The sequence below is a fragment of the Melanotaenia boesemani genome, chromosome 8, assembly GCF_017639745.1.
Source record: "Melanotaenia boesemani isolate fMelBoe1 chromosome 8, fMelBoe1.pri, whole genome shotgun sequence".
Classification (NCBI taxonomy): Eukaryota; Metazoa; Chordata; class Actinopteri; order Atheriniformes; family Melanotaeniidae; genus Melanotaenia; species Melanotaenia boesemani.
In genome coordinates this window covers 4,059,538-4,081,021 of record NC_055689.1, presented here as the reverse complement: position 1 = coordinate 4,081,021, position 21,484 = coordinate 4,059,538, and the positions used below count along the sequence as shown (strand labels likewise).

General features: G+C 38.8%; 1 protein-coding gene and 1 long non-coding RNA gene across 5 annotated transcripts in view; one reads left to right on the top strand and one right to left on the bottom strand.

Moving 5' to 3' along the window:
* si:ch211-267e7.3 (ADAMTS-like protein 2) overlaps nucleotides 1–21,484 on the bottom strand; it is a 67,932-nt gene that overhangs the window by 15,622 nt on the left and 30,826 nt on the right. For all 4 annotated transcript variants that reach the window (XM_041991329.1, XM_041991330.1, XM_041991331.1 and 1 more), the window contains 4 exons: nucleotides 12,016–12,096; nucleotides 11,713–11,888; nucleotides 11,245–11,608; nucleotides 106–562 (listed from right to left, as the gene is read on the bottom strand). In XM_041991329.1, coding sequence (XP_041847263.1) covers nucleotides 106–562; nucleotides 11,245–11,608; nucleotides 11,713–11,888; nucleotides 12,016–12,096 — 1,078 coding nt within the window. The remainder of the gene's footprint in view (nucleotides 1–105; nucleotides 563–11,244; nucleotides 11,609–11,712; nucleotides 11,889–12,015; nucleotides 12,097–21,484) is intronic.
* On the top strand, nucleotides 15,320–16,126 carry LOC121643817. The gene is made up of 3 exons (XR_006011171.1): nucleotides 15,320–15,403; nucleotides 15,500–15,603; nucleotides 16,095–16,126. It is a non-coding gene; the product is annotated as an uncharacterized LOC121643817 (long non-coding RNA).

The window sequence follows — 21,484 nt, the reverse complement described above, 5'->3', positions numbered from 1 at the left end:
GTATTGTCAGTGGCTTTCAATCAATAACAGATTATTTTTTGTATGAAATGATCTGATGGTATTTATTGATCTATTAACAAATATCTCTTTTAAAACTACTCATACCTTTCTGTGTTGGCTTCCTGGGCTGCTGACACCTGTTTCATCTGAACCAAGATGACAGTGTGTGTGTCAGTAACTGTGAACATGTCTGAGTCTGTTTCTACTTGTATGTCTGAACGTCTTTCTGTTTGTACATCAGAGTGTCTTTCCGTCTGTATGTCCAAGTGTCTTTCTGTATGTATGTCTGAGTGCGTTTCTGTTTGTAGTTCCGAGTTTGTCTCTGTTTGTATGTCCAAGCGTGTTTCTGTCTTTACATCTGAGTGTGAGTCTGTCTGTGTTTCTTTGATGGCCATAGTTTGTACAGCTGTTTCTGTTATTGAACTTGTGTCTTTGGGTGTTGGTGTCTGTTTCACAGATAGTGTTTTGGTGTGTGTAGGCCTGTGTGTTTGATTGTGATGTAAATTTTCCAGCAGCAGGTAAGAAGCATCCTCTGGCCGAGTTGCAGAATGAACACTCTGACCTGTAAACAGAAAAACTTATGAATGTGGAATTGTTACAACTGTTGGTGTTGGAAGGACTTAGCCTAGTTATTAGTCTTTATTAATAAGTGTCAAGGAACAACTACTAATATTCAATTACATTAATATAAAACAAAACGAATGTAAAACAATAATGGGGTACCACTAGAAGAAATTCTAGAAATAATAACAATATGCTGCTATCAGTCTTTAATAATATTTCTCTATCCTGGTCCTCAAGGACCACTGCCCTACATGTTTAGTTCTTTCCAACTCCAGCCCACCTGATACAGATTAAGTGAACTGCTCATCAAGTTCATTTCAAGCCTGCACGTTTTAAAGGGGTAAATTTATATTTACACCTCTAAAACGTGTAGGACAGTGGTCCTAGAGGACCGAATTGAGAAACAATGGTCTTGAGAGTCTGTATGTCTGTACATGCCAATCTTGGACAGATATGATGCCCACAGAACAGACAATGAAGACAGTGAATCCAAGCACTAACCTTAGCAAACCATAGTTATCAAAACACACATGCACAATAATCACAAAACAAATTTCTCATTGACAATATAACATAATTTATTAACATTAAGTACAATAATTATTGATCAGTTATATTTTAGTTAATGAATACGATTATCCAACTGCCAAATTATGTACAACTATGCTAGCAATTATAGCATAGTTATTATTATAATAAAGACAAAGAATCACTTGGTTTGGTGTGATGTAAGTGTGTGTGGGGGTTTCAATGCAAAGGGGGGTGAGAAAACAAAGACAGGCATGATTAAAGGCGCCTTTATGTGGATGGAGAGAACACACTAATGGCCATTGTTGCTATGGAAATGATGTGGTCACAAGATGGCATCTGTTGCAATGGAGACGGTAAACATTTTTTTAGCTACATGTTTTAGAACAAAGGAAGAGTTAGGTTAACCCAACATGATTGGTGCCCCGCGTGAGGCTGTGTAATACCAGTATTATCACAGAACACATGCATACTAATCCATATTTAGTCATTGTTTAATATTCATATTCTCCCCCAAAAATATTTTTCTTTATCAAAATTTGACTTTTGATTTGATAGTTCTTTTAGAACTTCATAATTGGCAATTACTGATATATTTGTTTTAAATATTAATTTTTCTGCAAATTTCTTGTAATTTCAACTGTACTTTCTCTCTAACCAAGTTTTATTTCTTCACAGTTTGTGCCACAGTAGTGTACTTCCAAGTGTACTTACAAACCAGTGCATTGTGATGACAGTTTTGTTTGATCATAGTTAGAAGAAGTTATTTTGTAACTCTGGGTTACCAATGACAATATTTCAAACCCCCGATCTTTGATATTAATGCTAGCTATTTAAGTTAGTCTTGATCAGCAGGAATGGTAAAATTCAGCATTTACATCGCCCATGTTCAGTACTGTCCATATAAGCTGTCAGTTTATGCTATTAAAGAGGTCCCTTTTGTCTATTAATTCACAGTGCATCCGTGACCCTGTGAATGAGAGCTTTTAACTGGCTGTTACTGGCAAGCATTTCAGCCTGTAGTTAGGAAGAATATGAGAACCACAATGTGCCACATATTCTGTGCAAATTATGTACCTCACTGTAACTTTTCATGTTCCATCTTGAGTAAACCTAGAGATTAATCCACTAACAGTTACTGCCTTGCACTGCAGATAGCGACCTGAGTTACTGAAGTAACATACCAGCTGTAATTTTTCCATCTGGGCTCTCCATGTCCTGCCATCATAACAGAAAAATTACAGATGTATGGGGCTTTTCATGTCGTGCATGTGTTCAAAATATTAACGCAGTTAATTACATAAATTAGTTACCGTTGTTAATGCATGTTTTTTGACAGCCTTAATTATTAGTTCACCTGTTTGTCAGCTTACATCTGTCCCCCTCTCCATCTTCTAGACATATGCAAGTGAAAGGTCAGCACAGCCAAAACACGAGTTTCCCTAATACCTTCCAAGGAGGAACCAGGAAAAGATGCTTCAACAACTGGTACAAATTTGATCAATGGTTGGAGAACTCGCTGACTGTACACTACTCACAAATAGTTAGGGATATTCTTCTTTTTGTATGATGTCAGAATTAACCTAAAATCCACTATAACCTTAAAACTTCTAAATACATGTCCAGCTGTTCAGTGTTGAAGTATTTATTGTCCTCTAACAAGGTGATTAACTGCAAAAAAAAGGTATCTGAATCATGAATGGAGAACTAAATGGTTCAACTACCGGTCTAAGAGCAGTTAGTGCTGTTGGACCTGACAACTGCTTTCAACATGGAAGACCATGCAACTCTTTTATCTCATTTGGAAAGCTGTGTTGGTGTTGGGGGACTGCTGTCATCTCAAGTGGTTTCAACTTTTTAGTGGGAAGTCCTTTTCAGTTAAACTAGGCGACTCCACGTCACTTTCTGCTCTTCTGCACTGTGATGTTCCCCAGGGTTCTATCCTTGGGCCAGTTCTTTTTGCCCTGTACCTCCTACCACTCAGGGAGACATGGCATGTCTTTTCATTTCTATACTGATGACTGCCAAATTTACATGCCAATTGCCAAAAACAGCCACTGCCCCCTGTCACCCCTACTCAACTGTCTAAATGACATTAAGGTTTGGTTAGCCCAAAATGATTTAAAACTGAATGAGGGAAAGCCTGAGATCATGCTGTTTGGAAATGCCCTCTTTTAACTTGGGACCCCTCCAAAATTATATTCGTCCCAAAGTCACCAGGTAAATGCCATTTTAAAATTAAGTTATCACCTTTTTTTTTTTTTATCAAAAGTGAAATCTTTTTTATCTTTTAATCTTTTTAAATAGGTTGTGCATGCTTTTATTTTTTCTTGTCTGGACCACTGCAACACTCTTTACTCAGGCATCTGCAATAACACACGTTCCTGTTTGCAGTTAGTCCAGAACTTTGCAGCACGACTTTTAACTGAGAACATGAAATGTTAACATCTCACCCCTACTTTAGCTTTTTTGCACTGGCTGCCTGTATGTTTTAAGAATTGATTTTAAGATCTTATTGAACTGAATATGAACTGGTCCACTAATACAATACCGACTGCCTCCAAATTTACACTCCAGCAAACGCTCTGAGGTCTGAGGGCCGGTCCCAGCTCGTGGTGCCTAAGACGAGACTTAAAACTAGAGGGGACAGGGCCGTCTCTGTAGCTGGCCCCAGACTCTGGAACACTCTACATCTCCATGTCCAATTTACCTCCACAGAGGAGGTCTTTAAGTCTTGTCTAAAGACCCACTTCTATTCTCTGGCTTTTAACACCACGTGAGTTGTGTGGTCCTTTGTGTGTTTTTATTTACTGTATCTTTTAATTGAATGTAGTTTATTTTTTCACTTTTTTTTATTCAATAAGAGCTGGTAGAGATAAACAGAGAAACACCTGGCTATTGTTTTTATTTTATTCATCAATATTGCTGATTTGTGATGTGCAGCAGGTTGGAGAGGTTTTTGTTTTTAAAATGTGCTTTAAAAATAAAGTGGATTGCATTTGATTGGATGTATGCATGTATAGTCCTTTACTACCAAAAAATACATACAATCAGGGCTCTAAATTAACTGTTTTGATCACCGGCCAATTTGAAAAGTAGGTTCCTAAGGACAGGCATTTTGGTCTTTTGAAGTCGACTAGTCAGGCCTTTCAAAAACGATTAGTCGTGACCTCATCAATAATGAAATAAAAATAAATGTTTTATCTCTAAATGGAAATTGAAAAACGTGTATGAAATGGTATTTGCATATTGTGCGTGTTCCATAAACAAGTGTTTTTTACATTGTTATATTTTTAACATTCTGTGGGCTCCAGTTCCTATTATTGTTTTGCAGGTAGATGAGAAAGTGGGTCAGGGAGACGGAGGCTTGCTTTAAGGGTCGAATGCAATGCTGCGTGAGCTAAACACCGCACCTACAGGAACGTTCAGCAACAATAAAACCAGTTATTTTCCTTATCTTTCTGGTCTTTTTTGCTCCTGAAGCAACATTTCTGTGAGGGTTTAGTAACCGTGTTGCTCTGGTCTGTTGCCTCCACTATCGTCAAAATCCGACAGAAACAGCCTCTAAACTTTCTGCCTCCACACCAATGTCAGGAGGTGGAGGAGAGGTGATTTCTCCTGGGTGAAGCAGCAGTTAGATTCCGGGTTAGCTCCCTTCACTTTACCCAGCAGTGGCGAAGCAGACACAGGACTCTGCGTGAACTAGTTGTGTGGTGTTTATTGCTAAATCTTATAGCAAAAACATTCATCACTAAACAGGAAGAAAGAACACAAATGGTTGGATGAGCGCCATTCTCCTCCTTTCTTTCTGAGTCATGCTTTGGTCATACTCTAAGGCAACATAGTGTGTGTGTGTATATATTTGGTCTACATTTGACCCACAACACACTTGCCATAACCTAAGTCTAGTCCAGCTAATGATATCTGGTTCACATGTAGCCCACAACATAACTGAGCCAGAAGTGCTAAAAGTAGCCCGGATATGGCCCAAATGTATCTACTATCTGGGTCAAAGCACAAGAGATACAGGTGGACACAACAGTACTTTAGCTGGACCTCTTTCCAACCCCCCTTTTCTCTGAAAGCCAACCATTTCCCAAGGTGTGCTGATAAAGACAACTTTAACGTTTCAGATCTTCTCATCCACAGGACGGTGTGACATTGTCCAGAACACTAATGTCATCTTACAACCAGAGACATGGAGACACTCAGTAACAAAGACTTGCCTTAACATTCCAGATGTGTTTAAAACTTTGAAAAGGTTTTTTATACAATTTACAGTATTTCCTAATAAACTCAGAGAATACTTAGGATGAGAAAGGACAGAAGTCTTATTTTGTCATTAAACCTACTTGTGTGTCTCTACATTTATTATATCCAGTAATGTCAACAACATGCTTATCCTTTCTAATAGCTAGATATACAGACACCTCCAATCATCAAGATTTGTACAATGTTTAATTCATGTGTTCTGATATCATCATATTCATCCTTTCTTTAATGTTTTATAAGCACTGCTATATAATCACGTTTTTATTGTGTTTTTGATTGATCAGTGTTTCATTACAATGTAAAACATCTTATAACTTACACATGGGTTCAAAAATGTTTTAATCTGATACTTTTAACAAAAGTAATCAGAGTTGTCATAATAATAAGCCACTTCTTAGGGTAGAAATTAGAAAACCAGGGTCTCATTTATAAAACTGCAAAGATGACTTAGGGTGTATGTAGAGAAAAAAGGAAATGCAGCACACAAAAACTTCCAGATTTATAAACGAGTGCACACACACGTCCCATGCCTGTTTCTGTTTATAAATCAGAATCAACTCTAAAGTTGGTACATTTAAAGGAAGCGCCAATTAATTAATTACAAAACAATTTACATATTTAATCGCAGTTTGCATTACAAACAACACAGAACATTTTTCAGTGCATGATTACCTGAATACTCCCTACCCACCAATCTGCCATATTTAAATAAATTAAATATTGGCTTGGTATTATATGGAGAAGTAAAAGTGCCACAATGAAATAATTAAATATATATTAAATAATTAATTAAATGCATCATTAAATAATTAATATGACAATTAAATAAATTTACATGTTATTAAATGTATTACTAATTAATTAAAATACAAATGAATGTATGTAAAAACATATATAATTATTTCACTATTTAATTATTTCATGGTCCAGTGTTGCAAAGGATCATGAATTTATTTTATCTGTCAACCTAGCCCATCAAAGTCAAAGTTACCTGCGACCCGTAATGGACAAAGTGTTACAGATATGAAGTTTTCCAGATTTTCCCAACAAAGCACTTCACTCTGAGACTGCAGGTTTGCTTGTCCTAGAGGTTCTAAAGTAGAACGGGAGGCAGAACTTTCCGCTATCGGACACCTCTCCTAGTTTGGCTTCAATAAGAATATTATATTATATCTCTACCTTTACGATCAATCTTCAAATCTTGCTCTATGTTCTTTGCTCAAGAACTGGCTTAGTTACACCTGGAGACTCGGGCTCTTAAAATCACCAACCAAGTTTGTAACCTGGGAGTGTTGATAGACTCAGATCTGACTTTCAGCAGCCACATCAAAGCTTCACTAAGACAGCTTTTTACCAGCTCAGAAACATCAACAGAATTAACAGTTTAGTCTCCCAGAAAGACCAAGAGAAACTCATCCATGCATTCATCTCCAGTAGACTGGATTACTGTAATGGTCTTTTAACAGGACTTCCTAAAAAGAGCATTAAACATCTGCAGCTCATCCAAAACACTGCTGCTAGAGTTTTAACCAGGACTAAGAGATCTGAACACATCACACCAGTTTTGAAATCTTTACACTGGTTTCCAGTCAGTCACAGAATAGATTTTAAAACCCTTCTGCTTGTTTACAAATCCCAGAATGGTTTAGGCCCAGAATACATCTGTGATATGTTCGGAGAAAATAAACCTAGCAGAGCTCTTAGGTCCAAAGACTCTGGTCAACTAGTCCAGGCCAGAGTCCAGACTAAACATGGAGAAGCAGCATTTAGCTGTTACGCTGCAAACAAGTGGAACAAACTGCCAGTGGAGATTAAACTTTCACCAAATGTAGACATTTTTAAATCCAGGTTAAAAACATTTCTTTTCTCATGCGCCTATGCATGAAATCTGCACGGTAACTTTTTTTTAACTTATCTTGCTTTTAATCATTTTAATGTAATTTATTATTTTATTGTGATTATGTGTTGATTATGTGTTGATGCCTTTTACTAATCTAAATATCTGTAATATCTTTGTTTTATGTAAAGCACTTTGAATTGTCCTGTACATGAAATGTGCTATACAAATAAACTGCCTTGCCTTGCCTTGCCTTACCCTCAAAGGTATTTGTGATCTACACTAAAGGCTTCTGTTCATTCTCTGCATCCTTTATGTGTGTAATTTGGTCCATTTCCAGGGCTCTTGCCGACGAGTCCCCGGACACAGCAAACGGAACAGTAGACCCAGAAACCACGGGGGAAGGTTGAGCAGTATAACTGACATGCAACCAGCAAAAAGAACAAAAAAAGAAGTAGAAGCCACAATGTATGTAATGGCTGCACAGCCCATCGCCATCTATTGTGCTGCCTCCTTTTATGTTTCTTTCTGAGAATGAGAATTATCATGATCTCCTCAACCATTGTTTGTTAATTTCTGAAACTGACATCAGAATTCAGAGGTGAACTATGAACTCTGCACTGCATTGATGTATCGTTGAACAACCATAAGGGACACAAGGAAGTTTGAGAGCAGTGATGTTTGACATGGATGTTCCTCTTTACGTACAAAAAGGGAGCATAAATGAACCTTTATCCATCCCTTTAGTTCTGCTGCTATAGGCTGACGCTACTGGGGGATGTCCCATGATGCACTGGGCTCCTCTCTGCTCTCTTTACGCCATCCATCCATCCATCCGTCCATCCATCATCCATCCATCCATCCATCCATCCATCCATCCATCCATTCATCCATCCATCCTCTTAGTTACTCCCCTTCAAGTCTCACTGTCCATGCCCATGTGAGCATTGAAGTCTCCCAGCTGAACAATGGAGTCCTCAGCAGTAGTGCTCTCCAACACTCCGTCCAAGGACCCGTCCCCCTGACGGAAGACCTAGGAAAGCTATCCTCTTGCCCATTGGGGTACACCCAATGTACTAGGAATGTGAATCCCCATCACTGAGGCCGATTAAATACACATCTCAATACACTGCCAGTGTTAGAATAGATTAATGATACAGCCCCCTGCCAATACGATATGATTCATTATTGACTTGACAACAATTTGACTTTCAACAATGCTATTTGGTTCGATACAATTCATGATGTGATTCAAAACTATTCAACACAATACAAAGAATTTACAAGCCCACATCTAGTTTCTAAACCCAATTATTTTGTCCTCTTTTTACCCTGTGAACGATGTATTTGATATTTGTTTTATATACAGTCCATATAAATCCAACTTTAAAAGAAAACGCAATTCAATACGGTACAGAGGATTTTTTTTATTCCTAATAAACACTAAACCCTAAATATTTTTTTCCATTACTTTTCTTTTTAATCTCATACTTTACTTTATACAAAAAATGAAGTTCTTTTTAGCCCTTTAATAATAATAATAAAAAAGCATGGACTATTAACAAACAGTCCTTTTCTCAGGTGCTTTTACTGATCGTGTTCTCTGTCTCTAATTTTACAATGTCTTACAAAACACTTACAAAACATTTTTTTTTTTTTACCCTGTCCTGTCCAGCATCCTAACATACAGAACGGTGGTCTGTGTGCCATATTTTGCTTGACAGATTTGCTCTATCAAGAGAGACATGTTTTATACATGGCTGCCCTTGATATTTTATTATTTTTATTGTAATCTTATTTTCTTAAGTCTTTATATGTCAGTGCCGAACCTGACAGGGAGATAGAGGAAGGGGGAAAAAAAGGGAGAAAAGGACAGGATTAAAATGTGGGTAATGAAGTAAAGTAGTGCATTACATTTAAAATATCGGTAACGAAATTACTTTACTGGACTACAGTAACATGTTTTTCTGTGTTACTCGAGCCATGTTTGCCTATGTGTAAAGTTCTGATCTGTTTTAAGTGGTATGTGCATGCTGCTGCCTATGTGTGTGCTTGCCTGGGAACGTTGTCATAGAGATCGATTGCATGATGTAGCGGATTGTGCGCCAACTAAAGAGAAAGAATAATTAAGCTGGAGACAGGGGCTTTTGGTCAGTGGTGATATTCACATTATTTTCTTTTTTTGTTTGTTTTGTTTTTTCTTTTCTTTACCCTGTAATGTCCAGCATCCTAACTTACAGAACGGTGATCTGTGTGCCACATTTTGTCAGACAGATTTGTTCTACCAAGGCAAACATGCTATATAAATGGCTGCCCTTGATGTTTGGAATATTTTTATTATTTTTATTATAATCTTATTTTCTTTAATCTTAATATGTCAGTGTCAAACCTGACAGTGAGACAGAGGATGAGAGAAAAACCCGTCCAGTTCACTAGAACTGTTTTCTTTGCAATACATAAGGCCATGAGGACCAAGTTTGCTTTGTTAGTGTCTATATTGATGTCACTCACTGTGTGACCACCCAGTAAACAAAGTTTAGGACATGCAGGAATGTTACATCTAACCCATGTTGATAAATCCTCACAAACCTTGTTCCAGAACTTTTGGACAGGCGCACAAAGCCATTAAGCGTGTAAATAATCATCTGCGGTTACCTGTGCACTGTGTGCAGATATCTGAGTGATTAGGACCCATCTTGAACATCCTTTGTCCTGTGTAATGCGTTCTATGGAGGACTTTGTATTGTATGAGTTGTAAATTTGGGTTGTCTGTCATATTAAAGGCATTAAGACATATTTGTAGCCAAAATGGTTGACTAGGATTGATGGATAAATCAATCTCCCATTTTGAAGTAGGTAGGGAATTTGAATCATCTATTTTTAACATTAATCTGTATATTTTTGAAAGTAATTTGGTATACAGAGGTCCATAAAATCTGCTACCATTGGAGGAAGTTCCAGGTCTATTTGGTGAAGGGGGAGTTTTGTAAGTATTATGGTTCTGAGTTGTTTATATTCTAAGAAACACTTATGAAACTTACATACGCTGAATATCTCCTTTCCACCTGTTGTCTCGCTTCCCTCCATGTTTGCTGTTTATCTAACTCCAGCTGCACCACCCGCCTCCTGTATGTTTTAATAACAAAACACCAAAAGATAGTAATGATGGGTTCACGAAGCCTCAAAAACATGAGTGAAGAGGAGATAAAATATGTAATAATTTCTGTAACTGTGGGCTTTACCGATGCAAACACGCTAAGAAAGATAGACTACGTATTTAGCTGGCAGCTGCATCCAATGCACACTGAAGCTACCAGTGCAGTCGCATCGCAAACCTCTCAGACCACCGATGCAAATCAGTGAATTTCTCCATTCCTACAATGTACAAGCCGGCGGGCAATAAGTATGCCCACAGCTGCTCTCATGGGAGCAACTGCAAAGTGGAAGAGTCTAGCCCTTCACCAGATCCCAAGCTGTGCATCATGGTGAGTCCCACTATATCTAGCTGGAACTGCTTGACCTCATGGACCAGCTCAGGCCACTTCCCCGTCAGAAAGGTGAAATTCCACATCCCCGTAGCTAGCTTCTGCAGCTAAAGATTAGACTGTTAGAGTCCCAGCTTTTGGCCACTGCCCAGCTCAAAGTGCACCCTATCGCTATGGAAGGTTTTCCTTTCTCGTTCTGATGGAGTATTTCCTCATCCCTGTCTCCTCATGCAGCTCCGGATGGATGATTGAATCAAAAGGCAGATGTGATCCAATCCGTTGGCTTCCTTAGCTAGGTAATTATTATAAATGGGTTTCTTAAACAGACAGTAATGAAGCAGCTTTCCTTTTTGTGTTACACCACAAATCAGCCAGTAGGATGGTGGACTATCAGATAAATCATATTTAATAATCTGTTAACTTTTTATTCAGTTTAAATCCAGTAATGACATCTCAAAACTGTAAAACTAATAAAGTGATGAATGATTTCAGGACTGACAAACATTTTGTCTGCAACTTCAGTAAAACAGATGAAGAAGAGATCAAATTGCCACCTACGGTATGCAGATGGTGATGAAGGTTCCTGCTCTTGCTCATCATTACTGCTGAGCACCTGACCTACTCCATCAGTTGGTCTGTAGACCACCGCCACAGGTGGAGGAGATGGGCAGGGTGTGTAGACCTCCCACACCTCCTCATCTTCATCCAGCAGTACGTCTGCTCCTGGTAGTGTGTTATGATGACGGATAGATGCATTTCTGCTGCTGTTCATCAACCTTCTCTGTTCTTCTCCCAGCTCCTCCATCACCTGGGTGTGGGCTGGGCCTGTGGTTACACTACTGGCAGCCGTGATGTTTTGAGGCTTCAGGGGGACGGTGTACTCATAGGTGATGTGTGGCAGTTTTCCATTTAAGTTGTAATACTACATACAGAAATAAAATAGTACTAATTAGCCACTTTCTTCTCAAATTACGTTTTACAGTTAAACTGATTCACATTGTAGTATTTATTTGTATTTGTGGGTACCATAACACGAAGGGCCTGGCCTGTGGGCCCCTGGGCGATGATGTACTCCAGCCCATTAGAGAAGACGCTGCTTGGACGACGATATTTGAACACTGTTCCAGCCACATGGAAGTTTTGAGGATTGTCAAAGATGGTATTTCCATTGAAGAAGAAGTGTCCTTCATTATCTGAAAGAGCTGAACAGAAGGAGAAACGTCACAGTGGACAAATAAGTTCACCTGATGGAGACTTCATCCTCCACCATGGACAAAATGTCTGCCTTCACTTCCACATCTACAGAGGATTTATGATCCGTTTTCTCACCAAGGATGTTCTCAGTCTGATGTCTCTCTATGATTTGGATGTTTGAAGCTCCAGGTGGGATGTTGGTGATGAACACATAACCTGAGGACAAACACAGATATTCCTTCGTTCATTCCTTACCTCATTCATTCATTCATTCATTCATTCATTCATTCATATGGTTTGTTTTAAATAAAATGTGTATTTTGAGGTTTAAAGAATACTACAAAATCAAATTTTTGGTATTTTGGTAGCAAAAGTATCAGCAATATCTGAAAAGTCAAATTAGACCCTGGTTAACAGGCATAACCCACAGATGTTTCATCCATAATCATGCAGAAATGACAGGAAAAAAGGTACAAAAAAATTTATGAATTTGTCGCTTTAATCCTTCTGCTCGCCACAGCCCAGGTGATGTCCCCAAAACTATCACCAAAGCGCTCTGACCACTTATTCCATCTGTCCAGACATGGCATGACAAGAATGCCCACTCAAACCTGGCTGACTTGTTAATTGTCCTAATCTAATTTGTTGAATTAAAATAAGACATGACAGGAGACATTGATCTGGTTCTGGGTGGAAGCCTGAAGCTGTTACACATCTGTCCTGCATGTGGTTCTGTCTGTGTGCTTTTGTTTGTGAATCGGTGTTGTGCGGGAGGTTAAAATCTGGATTGTGCCATAACAGGATGAACTTACAGAGTGCAGTGGTGGAGTTGGGGATTCTGAGGAGTCTCCACCAGGCTGTCAGAGTCGTGTGTGTGGCAGTGTTTTTAAAGCAGTTGTGATTTTTAAGTGAGGTATAAGGAATGGTAGATCTGATAGTTTGGTATTTTGGCAGTCTACATGTTCTAAACTCATCCTTGAAGCATTATTATTGTTGGTATTTAACCATTTAACTATATATCGTAAACTGACTTGCTAAAAAAGAATGAATAAAATCTGGTGCTTCTTGTCTGCCTTTATTTGTTTGAAGGGTTGAATATCTGGTCTTGCCTTTCTTATTTTTTCAGAAAAACATAATATGTCACCATTAAAAATGTCTCTCATAAAAGGGACTTTTATAATTTTGGCACTACAGGGTGTGCAGAATTATTAGGCAAGTTGTATTTTTGAGGATTAATTTTATTATAGAACAACAACTATACCCCAACAAGGTTAAGAGAAATACATGACAAAAACTGACTTCTCAGACTCCCAGTGTGTCTGAGATTAACTAATACATAATGAGTTTAGTGGCAAAACTCAACTGTGAAGGAGCACTACAGGGTGTGCAGAATTATTAGGCAAGTTGTATTTTTGAGGATTAATTTTATTATAGAACAACAACTATGTTCACAATGAACACAAAAGACTCATAAATATCAAAGCTGAATATTTTTGGAAGTTGGAGTGGGGCTTTTTTAGTTTTAGTATCTTAGGAGGATATCTGTGTGTGCAGGTGACTATTACTGTGCATAATTATTAGGCAACTTAACAAAAACCAAATATATACCCATTTCACTTATTTATTTTCACCAGGGAAACCAATATAACAACTCAAAATTTACAAATATACATTTCTGGCATTCAAAAACAAAACAAAAACAAATCAGTGACCAATATAACCACCTTTCTTTGCAAGGACACTCAAAAGCCTGCCATCCATAGATTCTGTCAGTGTCTTGATCTGTTCACGATCAACATTGCGTGCAGCAGCAACCACAGCCTCCCAGACACTGTTCAGAGAGGTGTACTGTTTTCCCTCCCTGTAGATCTTACATTTGATGAGGGACCACAGGTTCTCTATGGGGTTAAGATCAGGTGAACAAGGAGGCCATGTCATTATTTTTTCTTCTTTTAGACCTTTTCTGGCCAGCCACGCAGTGGAGTACTTGGATGCGTGTGATGGAGCATTATCCTGCATGAAAATCATGTTTTTCTTGAACGATGCTGACTTCTTCCTGTACCACTGCTTGAAGAAGGTGTCTTCCAGAAACTGGCAGTAGGACTGGTAGTTGAGCTTGACTCCATCCTCAACCCGAAAAGGTCCCACAAGCTCATCTGAAATGATACCAGCCCATACCAGTATCCCACCTCCACCTTGCTGGCGTCTGAGTCGGAGTGAAGCTCTCTGCCCTGTACTGATCCAGCCACGGGCCCATCCATCTGGCCCATCAAGACTCACTCTCATTTCCTCAGTCCATAAAACCTTAGAAAAATCAGTCTTATGATATTTCTTGGCCCAGTCTTGACGTTTTATCTTGTGTGTCTTGTTCAGTGGTGGTCGTTTTTCAGCCTTCCTTACCTTGGCCATGTCCCTGAGTATTGCACACCTTGTGCTTCTTGGCACTCCAGTGATGTTGCAGCTCTGAAATATGGCAAAACTGGTGGCCAATGGCATCTTGGCAGCTCGATTCAAGCCATTCAAGCACGTAAACTGGAATACTGCTTCTTTAGTTTTTGTGCATTGATCCAGTTTGACGGCTTCCACGCAATAACACACATAGATTCAATGTTTTTTCCCCCCTTTTTTTAAACGTGATTGAAGTTTACATGAGTAACGCAATGTACATGGAAACTTGTTGAACATAATCAGACATTTAGTGTGGCAAACCATGGCTACCCAGCCTTCTGGCAAAACCACCAAGTGACTGAAAATCACTTTTGACTACTCACCTGTTGCAGGTAACATCAAGTGATTCACATCACCATGACAACCAAATAAAAAAATCCCAAAATTCAGCGATAATACGGCTCCTACATTGATCTTTAAGCATAGTAAAGCAGACATGATACCATCATTTTTTATTATGATTGCACTTTAATTCAATTTTTCTTTGGCACTTTGTAATTTTCTGTTTTTTCAAGTTTTAAAGCAGAGGTCGCAAAATTGTTTGCCCCTTACAGAGCAAGGCTATCCTCCACACCTTCATCTCTGGCCTCCCAATCATCTAAGAAAGTCTGCTGCGTCACAAACACACACACATTCTTCTGCTTATGTGATCACATGTCGGATACAGTACCAACCAAAGAAGTTAAATATGAACTAACGGCAGCTGGACTTGGGGAAAAACGGATCTCATTTCGAGGTGATGTGACTTGTCAGAGTTTAAGGAGAAAAGAAAATGTAAAAATTTATGACATGAATATATATTGATATTGTATAACTACATGTAATCTATTGTGCAGCAAGGGATGATGGTCCACTAATCTTCAAGGCAACCATTGAGGATAACTATCCTCAGCTAAACGACACAGGAGGGTTTGAATTGCTGAGAATCTCAGGGACAACACGAAGCCGTAACCTGGGCTCAATCCCATGGCCAAACACCGGATATACAGTACGCTATCTTCGCAGCCCTTTGACTGGAATTGGACAAGCAGTAATCTATATAAGACCACTACAGAAAAGTATCCCTTTGGAAAATGTGAGTGATTTTTTACTAATAAATAAATACATAATGTTTTTATCATTATCAGAAACGTATATAAAGTATACATTATTCTTTTTTTTTTTTTTTTAGAGTTCCTGCACCCTCCATCAACAAGGGCCACTCACAAAATGTCTGAGCTGTGACACAGACATTCCCTTAAATAAAATGAAAAACCACATCAGCAAATGCACAAGGTAGGGTATTGCGTTTTTATTTGTACTTAACATTTTTTACACAAAAATATTAATAGTAAGTCCACTTTGTACATTGTTGATAGGTTTAAAATATTTGTTAATCCTCCTCACAGCTCACTGAATGGTGCAGAACTTCACGGAGACTCAGGCTAGGCAGGCTGATAATTCTACCGTAGGGACAGAGGTTCCATCCTGTAGCAGCAGCAATGCCTGGAACCTCTGCAGCAGTGCAGTGGAACAGGATGTTGTTATCTTGGCATCTACCACTGTCTCAACAAGAGCTGAGCAATCTTCACATGACATGGTAGAGCCTCAAGATGCAGCATCTCGTCCAAATGAAGAAAAATCAAGTGTAGGGGAAACACCAGGTAGTCAAAGCAGAGATAAACAGTTGAGGATATAAATGATTATATAGCTCAGAATTACATGAATTAGGATGAAATTATTGTATTTGTTAATCCATCCCTATCTAATCTAAGTTTGTGTTTCAGAGTGGAAATGTGAAGCTGATGGAACCAGAGCTGCTTGGCTCTACAAGTCTAAATCACTTGCACAGCATGAGACCAGAAAGGCTGTTGTCCTGCGCATGGATTTGAGGGAAAGTATAACGGATCAAGAGAGATCACTTATCTCTTTTTACAAAGAGCCAAAGGTCGAGTGGGCAAGCCCTGTCTTCTGCAAACTGGAAGGTATTGCCATCATACTGGGGAATACTAGTTAAATATATGTCTACAAAGTTTGCCTGGTTAGTCTTTCTTCATTAATTTTTTGTCCCAGGAGATGCAGCTGTCGGGGAAGGGGAAGTTTTCATTTGAACTTTGGTATGTGATTTACAATGACGAGAGAAAGTATAGTTAAGTGGAGCAGTGAATAAGTCAAATATGTCCTTTTTTGTTTTGGCACAAATGGGTGACATATAATTGAGTTTTTTGCTGTAGCATGTTAACGTTGCCATTTCCTGTTCAGGGAACACAGACATTACAAGGTTGTTTGATGGAGAACCTGATCACTTGACACCATCTACCTCTCAAACTCTGCTGGAGAGTGACATGTTCTTAGTGGCAGGTATTGTGTAGAAATGGAAAAGGCTCAGCACTTACTGTCACATTCTAATAACTAAAATTGTAAAGACAAAGTTGAAGCTATGCATCAATCTACTGTAGATATTCAGACAGCATTTGAGGGAGAATGCTGTAAGATGTGTCCTAAATAGCCACGTTGCAAGCTTTGTTATTAACATTGTAATGACATGCTTAGTGAATTTTGGTTCATTCGTTCATTCATGGTGGACCATGTGTGTCTGGGATGAGTCCTGCAATCATTCATGTCTTTTTCAGTGGTTCACCTGATACGGCTGCAATTCAGATTGAGGATGCCCGGATATTGATATTGATTTATCCAGCACTATTCAGCTGGTTTGGAATTTAGTTCCATTTATTGGTAATAAATGGAAAATATTATTTCTTTAGATATTAAATTTACAATGGTGTGCTCTGTAGAATGGTATCACTGTTTATATCTTGACAGCAGTGCTGAATTAACAGAAAAAGGAAAAAGCAATGTTCTCGAGCTGGCACTTTCTTGGGACCTGCCAGGTGTCACACAAACCAATCGACGGTGGCTGTATGAACGTCTTTTATTCCATGCTGTGAGTTATGGTTTGTTCTAATCAGGAGCTGTTGTTGTTAAATTTGAAAGCAAAACCAAAATTCCAAAAAAGATGAGTTGCTTCACAAAGGTTAAAGACATTTGAGTATTTAAACTTAAAAATGTTTAGTAGCGCACTCTGTAAACTGAAGAATTTTTTGGTCCCACCATTTCAGGTCATGACTCGAACAAGTCACCAGATAAAGCAGCTGAGGAAAGGGCTCAAGGAGACCATGGTTTGGCCGTTTCTCACAGAGAGAGCTGACATTATTCCCCTGTTCTTACCAAGGGAATCAGAGACTGCTCCCACTGGTGAGGTAAAGTGCAACCTTACCCCTTTTTCAAATCTGAAGAAAGCACAAAGCTTAAAAAGTAATATAAATATGACAATTGCCACAAGTATTACAGAAAAATTTTAAATGTAAACTAGTTTGACATGCTTGGCAGACAAATCTAATAACAATCAAAAGAAAGATTTATCAGTACTTTACTGTTTCATGCAGTCTATCCTAGAAAAGCTTGTGTGGCCTGTCATGGAAGACGATGAAGATGGGGAAGAATGCGCTGTTGAGGACCAGTGCAGAGTAACAGGGTACCTTTGGTCTTTCATTGAAAATGGTAAGTCTCTTACAGTTATGTAACATCCCATACATTGTAACCAAGTACAATAATATAGGATGTTGTCAGAAACAACCTCTTTTTTGCTGCATCATGTGAACAACATAAGGCCCTTCTGAAATTCTGGACTAGATGGGAAGTCCTGCCCACAGAAATGGCTGTAGAAGTGGTGAATAGCCAAGGTCTTCCTAAGTCTTCCACCTGTTTCGAGGTCCTGCGTCTTCCTGCACATTACCAGAACTATGAGTCATTTTGTGTCTCAAATTCTCTGGCTCAGGTTTTGGTCTGGTTTAGGACTGATATAAACTGCAATGGAGATGTGTTTGTTGTTCCTTTACTGCACTATGTGTGAGTTTGTTACGACCCAAATCTGGGGTGTGACTGGGTGCAACAAAGTTACGTCGGGACGAAGATGTAAAAGGTGAATACAGCACATTTTATTTACACAAACATGGAACACAGAATAAAACCTGGAACAAAGGAAAAACATGTGTTGGGGTTAGTGAAACTGCTGAAATAAATACACAAAGGAATTAACAAAACCCTATATAAAACCCACCGAGTGAAACCAAATGAAAATACAGAACTCGGTGTGAAAACCAAACCAAACAAAAGAGCAGCAGTTCCATAAACTAATGTGACGCCTGTCACAAACAAAACACTAAACTAGCCCAACACCAAACTAAACAAAAGATAACCACAGTGGCAGAACACAAACCGAAGTGTAGCAAAGCTTGGACTAAACTGAGTGTATAACAAAGGTGCGTCCAAACTAAACGGACTGTTCTACCGTCCCCCACGGGGAACACACACTCGAACAGTCCAACGCACACAAGACCACCAAATAGCACAGCAGACACCCAGTAAGCTATGCCACCAAAACGTCTGCCAAACTCGGAGCTGAGGCCAGCTGCGCTGACCAGCCTCACTCCTACAATACAAACACACAGTAACTAAGGTGAGGGGAAGCGGCCTGTGCCATTCTAGCTTCCCCTCCAGACTGGCCTCGGCTGCAGCCTTTTTAGCCTCAGCTCTTAACAAACTGCAGCCTGATAGGTCCAGACATGGCCAATCAGAGGAGCGGAAACGGAGGTGTGTCGGCTCCAGCCAATCCAGGCAGCGCTCTAAGATCACCAATCAGCGTCAAAATGAGCTGCAGCTGCCAGCAATCGGCAGTGGCCGTAACAGAGTTCCAGTTAATTATACAGACAGGGAAAAATACAGATACACCTACATGAAGGTTTCAGTAATGTGAAATGACATGATGTCATTTTTCCATTCATTTGGGTCCAGAAATCATATTACACAATCCTGATGTTGTCATTTAAGCCTTGGTTTAATAACTTGTCTAATACACTAACAAAGAATAGATATTTCTCAATTTTACATAACATCTTCTGTTTTTTAGGTGATTATTTTCCTTACATTTCAAGTTAAATTGAGAATTAAACACGCTCAATGGGATATTAGACTTTTGGACCCCTCTGTATTTCTATTGCATTTTTGTTAATATTTGCTTCATACAGATGCAATACAGACATGTAGTGGAAAATTAAGGCATAATCATAGTGCATGCATGCTAATAAATCTGTGTTGTTACATGTTATGTACAGAACTGGCACAGAGGTTTGTATCTGAAAACGTTTGCTAGGTTTCCACAGTTGTTCCAGTGGTAAAAAAAGGATTTAAGTTTGAGAATCTGTTACAAGAGCACACAGATGTAAACACAGTGTGTGACAGCAGCAGCTATTGTACTGTTTGTCTGTCATTCAGAAATTAATAAAGGAGACACACTACATGGTCATATTCAGTGTCTTTATTACTGTGACGTAGCTGAATGAAAGTTAAGTTCCCACAGATTAGCAATCGGACTATTAGAGGAAGGATGACTTAAAAAATGAGTATATATTTTACATGAGTAATGACAAAGTGATGCATCTTGCACTCTCAGTTCAAAAGTTGCTATGAAGCAAATGTTTGAGTGCATGAACAGTTTGAATGTAGACTTGCAAAGCCTGGCTGAGTGGAACGTTGGTGTGTGGTAATTCTGCAGTAAAATTCTGCTGGTATCTACAGTCTGGAAGAGTCCAGTAGAGGAATGTAAAGATATTATACGTCTTTGACTACATACCTAACTCGTGATGGTATGCCATATTGCCTGACAGCTGACAAGAACCCATCAAACACAGCTGTGGCTTTGTTGTTAGTGGCAGCATTAAGGTAGACAATTAACCTGGAAAAACCATCTATTCCTCCATGGACAACAAATCTCCATATGGTTAAAAGAAGAGAAAGATCCCTGTCATCTCTGGAGAGTTATTAGATTTTTTCATGCAATTTCAAAGAATTATAATAAAGGGGGGACTTTGATGTGAAAAGTTACAAGTTCAAATGTTCATCTAAAAGTGGTGGCAGTGTATTACATGACAAGAATGCTACTGCAATGACAGAATATAAGTGCTAAATTAATTACTTTAAAAGATCAAATAATCTAGATTTGCATGTTGTAGGGACTGGTTGTCTGTCTCTGTGTTGGTCCTGTAATAAACTTGTTTCCATAACCTGCCTCTCACCTACTAATTGCTGGGATAGGCTCCAGCCCCCCAGAACCCGGAATTGGACTAAGTAGTAAAGAAGATGGATAGATGGGTGGTGTTTGTGTGGTTATAGTATGAATGTCAGATTCTCTACAGCTTACATGAGAAAGTGCTAAGAATTTGACACATGGATGATAATACACGGAATTAAAAAATGTGCATTTGTAAAAGTAATAGAAAATATTGACTGAATTAGCTGATGATTTCCATCTATATACCAGAGGTAATTTGGTGCTCGCACACTGTACTGACGGCGTCTGGCAGTCTGAATAGACAAGCGTCACATCATGATGACCCCCTCTGGATTCACACGTCTCATGGACTCTACCAGTCGAGATCCTGATGAGACAATTTCAGTTATATTCACTGTCATGATGTTGTGACTTCACAGTTGGTTTACAGAGGTAATGGAATAGTAAAACCTAGTACTGACAGGTTCAACAATCTTTACAAAAATAAATAAATATATATATATATAGATATATAGATAGATAGATAGATAGAGAGAGAGAGAGAGAGAGAGAGAGAGAGAGAGAGAGAGAGAGAGAGAGAGAGAGAGACTGGATATCCAAACAGTATCCCCTTACTTTGAATGTGTATTCTTCTGGATCGTAGATGTCCCAACATCATTCTCCAGCCAGCATTTGGGTGACAATGCTGAATATCCAGCACTTTGGCATCCAATTCTTCATCTCCAACAGAAGAATACCTATCAGATTTCCTGCATATAAAAACAGATGATAATGTTACAGAATGCATGAACTAAATATACTATGTCTAACACAAAATTCTGAAAGCCTAGAAAAACGTTTTCACCTAGTAATGAAATGAATTTGCCGTTTGCCATGTTCTTTGTGGGGATCATCAACTTAAGAGAGTTGCTTTATTGTCAGTTCTGGTACATGCATGGTACATACAGGAGAATGAAAGCTGCGTTACTCTCAGACTCATGGGGCAAAACATTCCTAATATTATAAAGTTCAAGTGCACGATGATAGCGCCGTTTAAGAGTGGCAGTG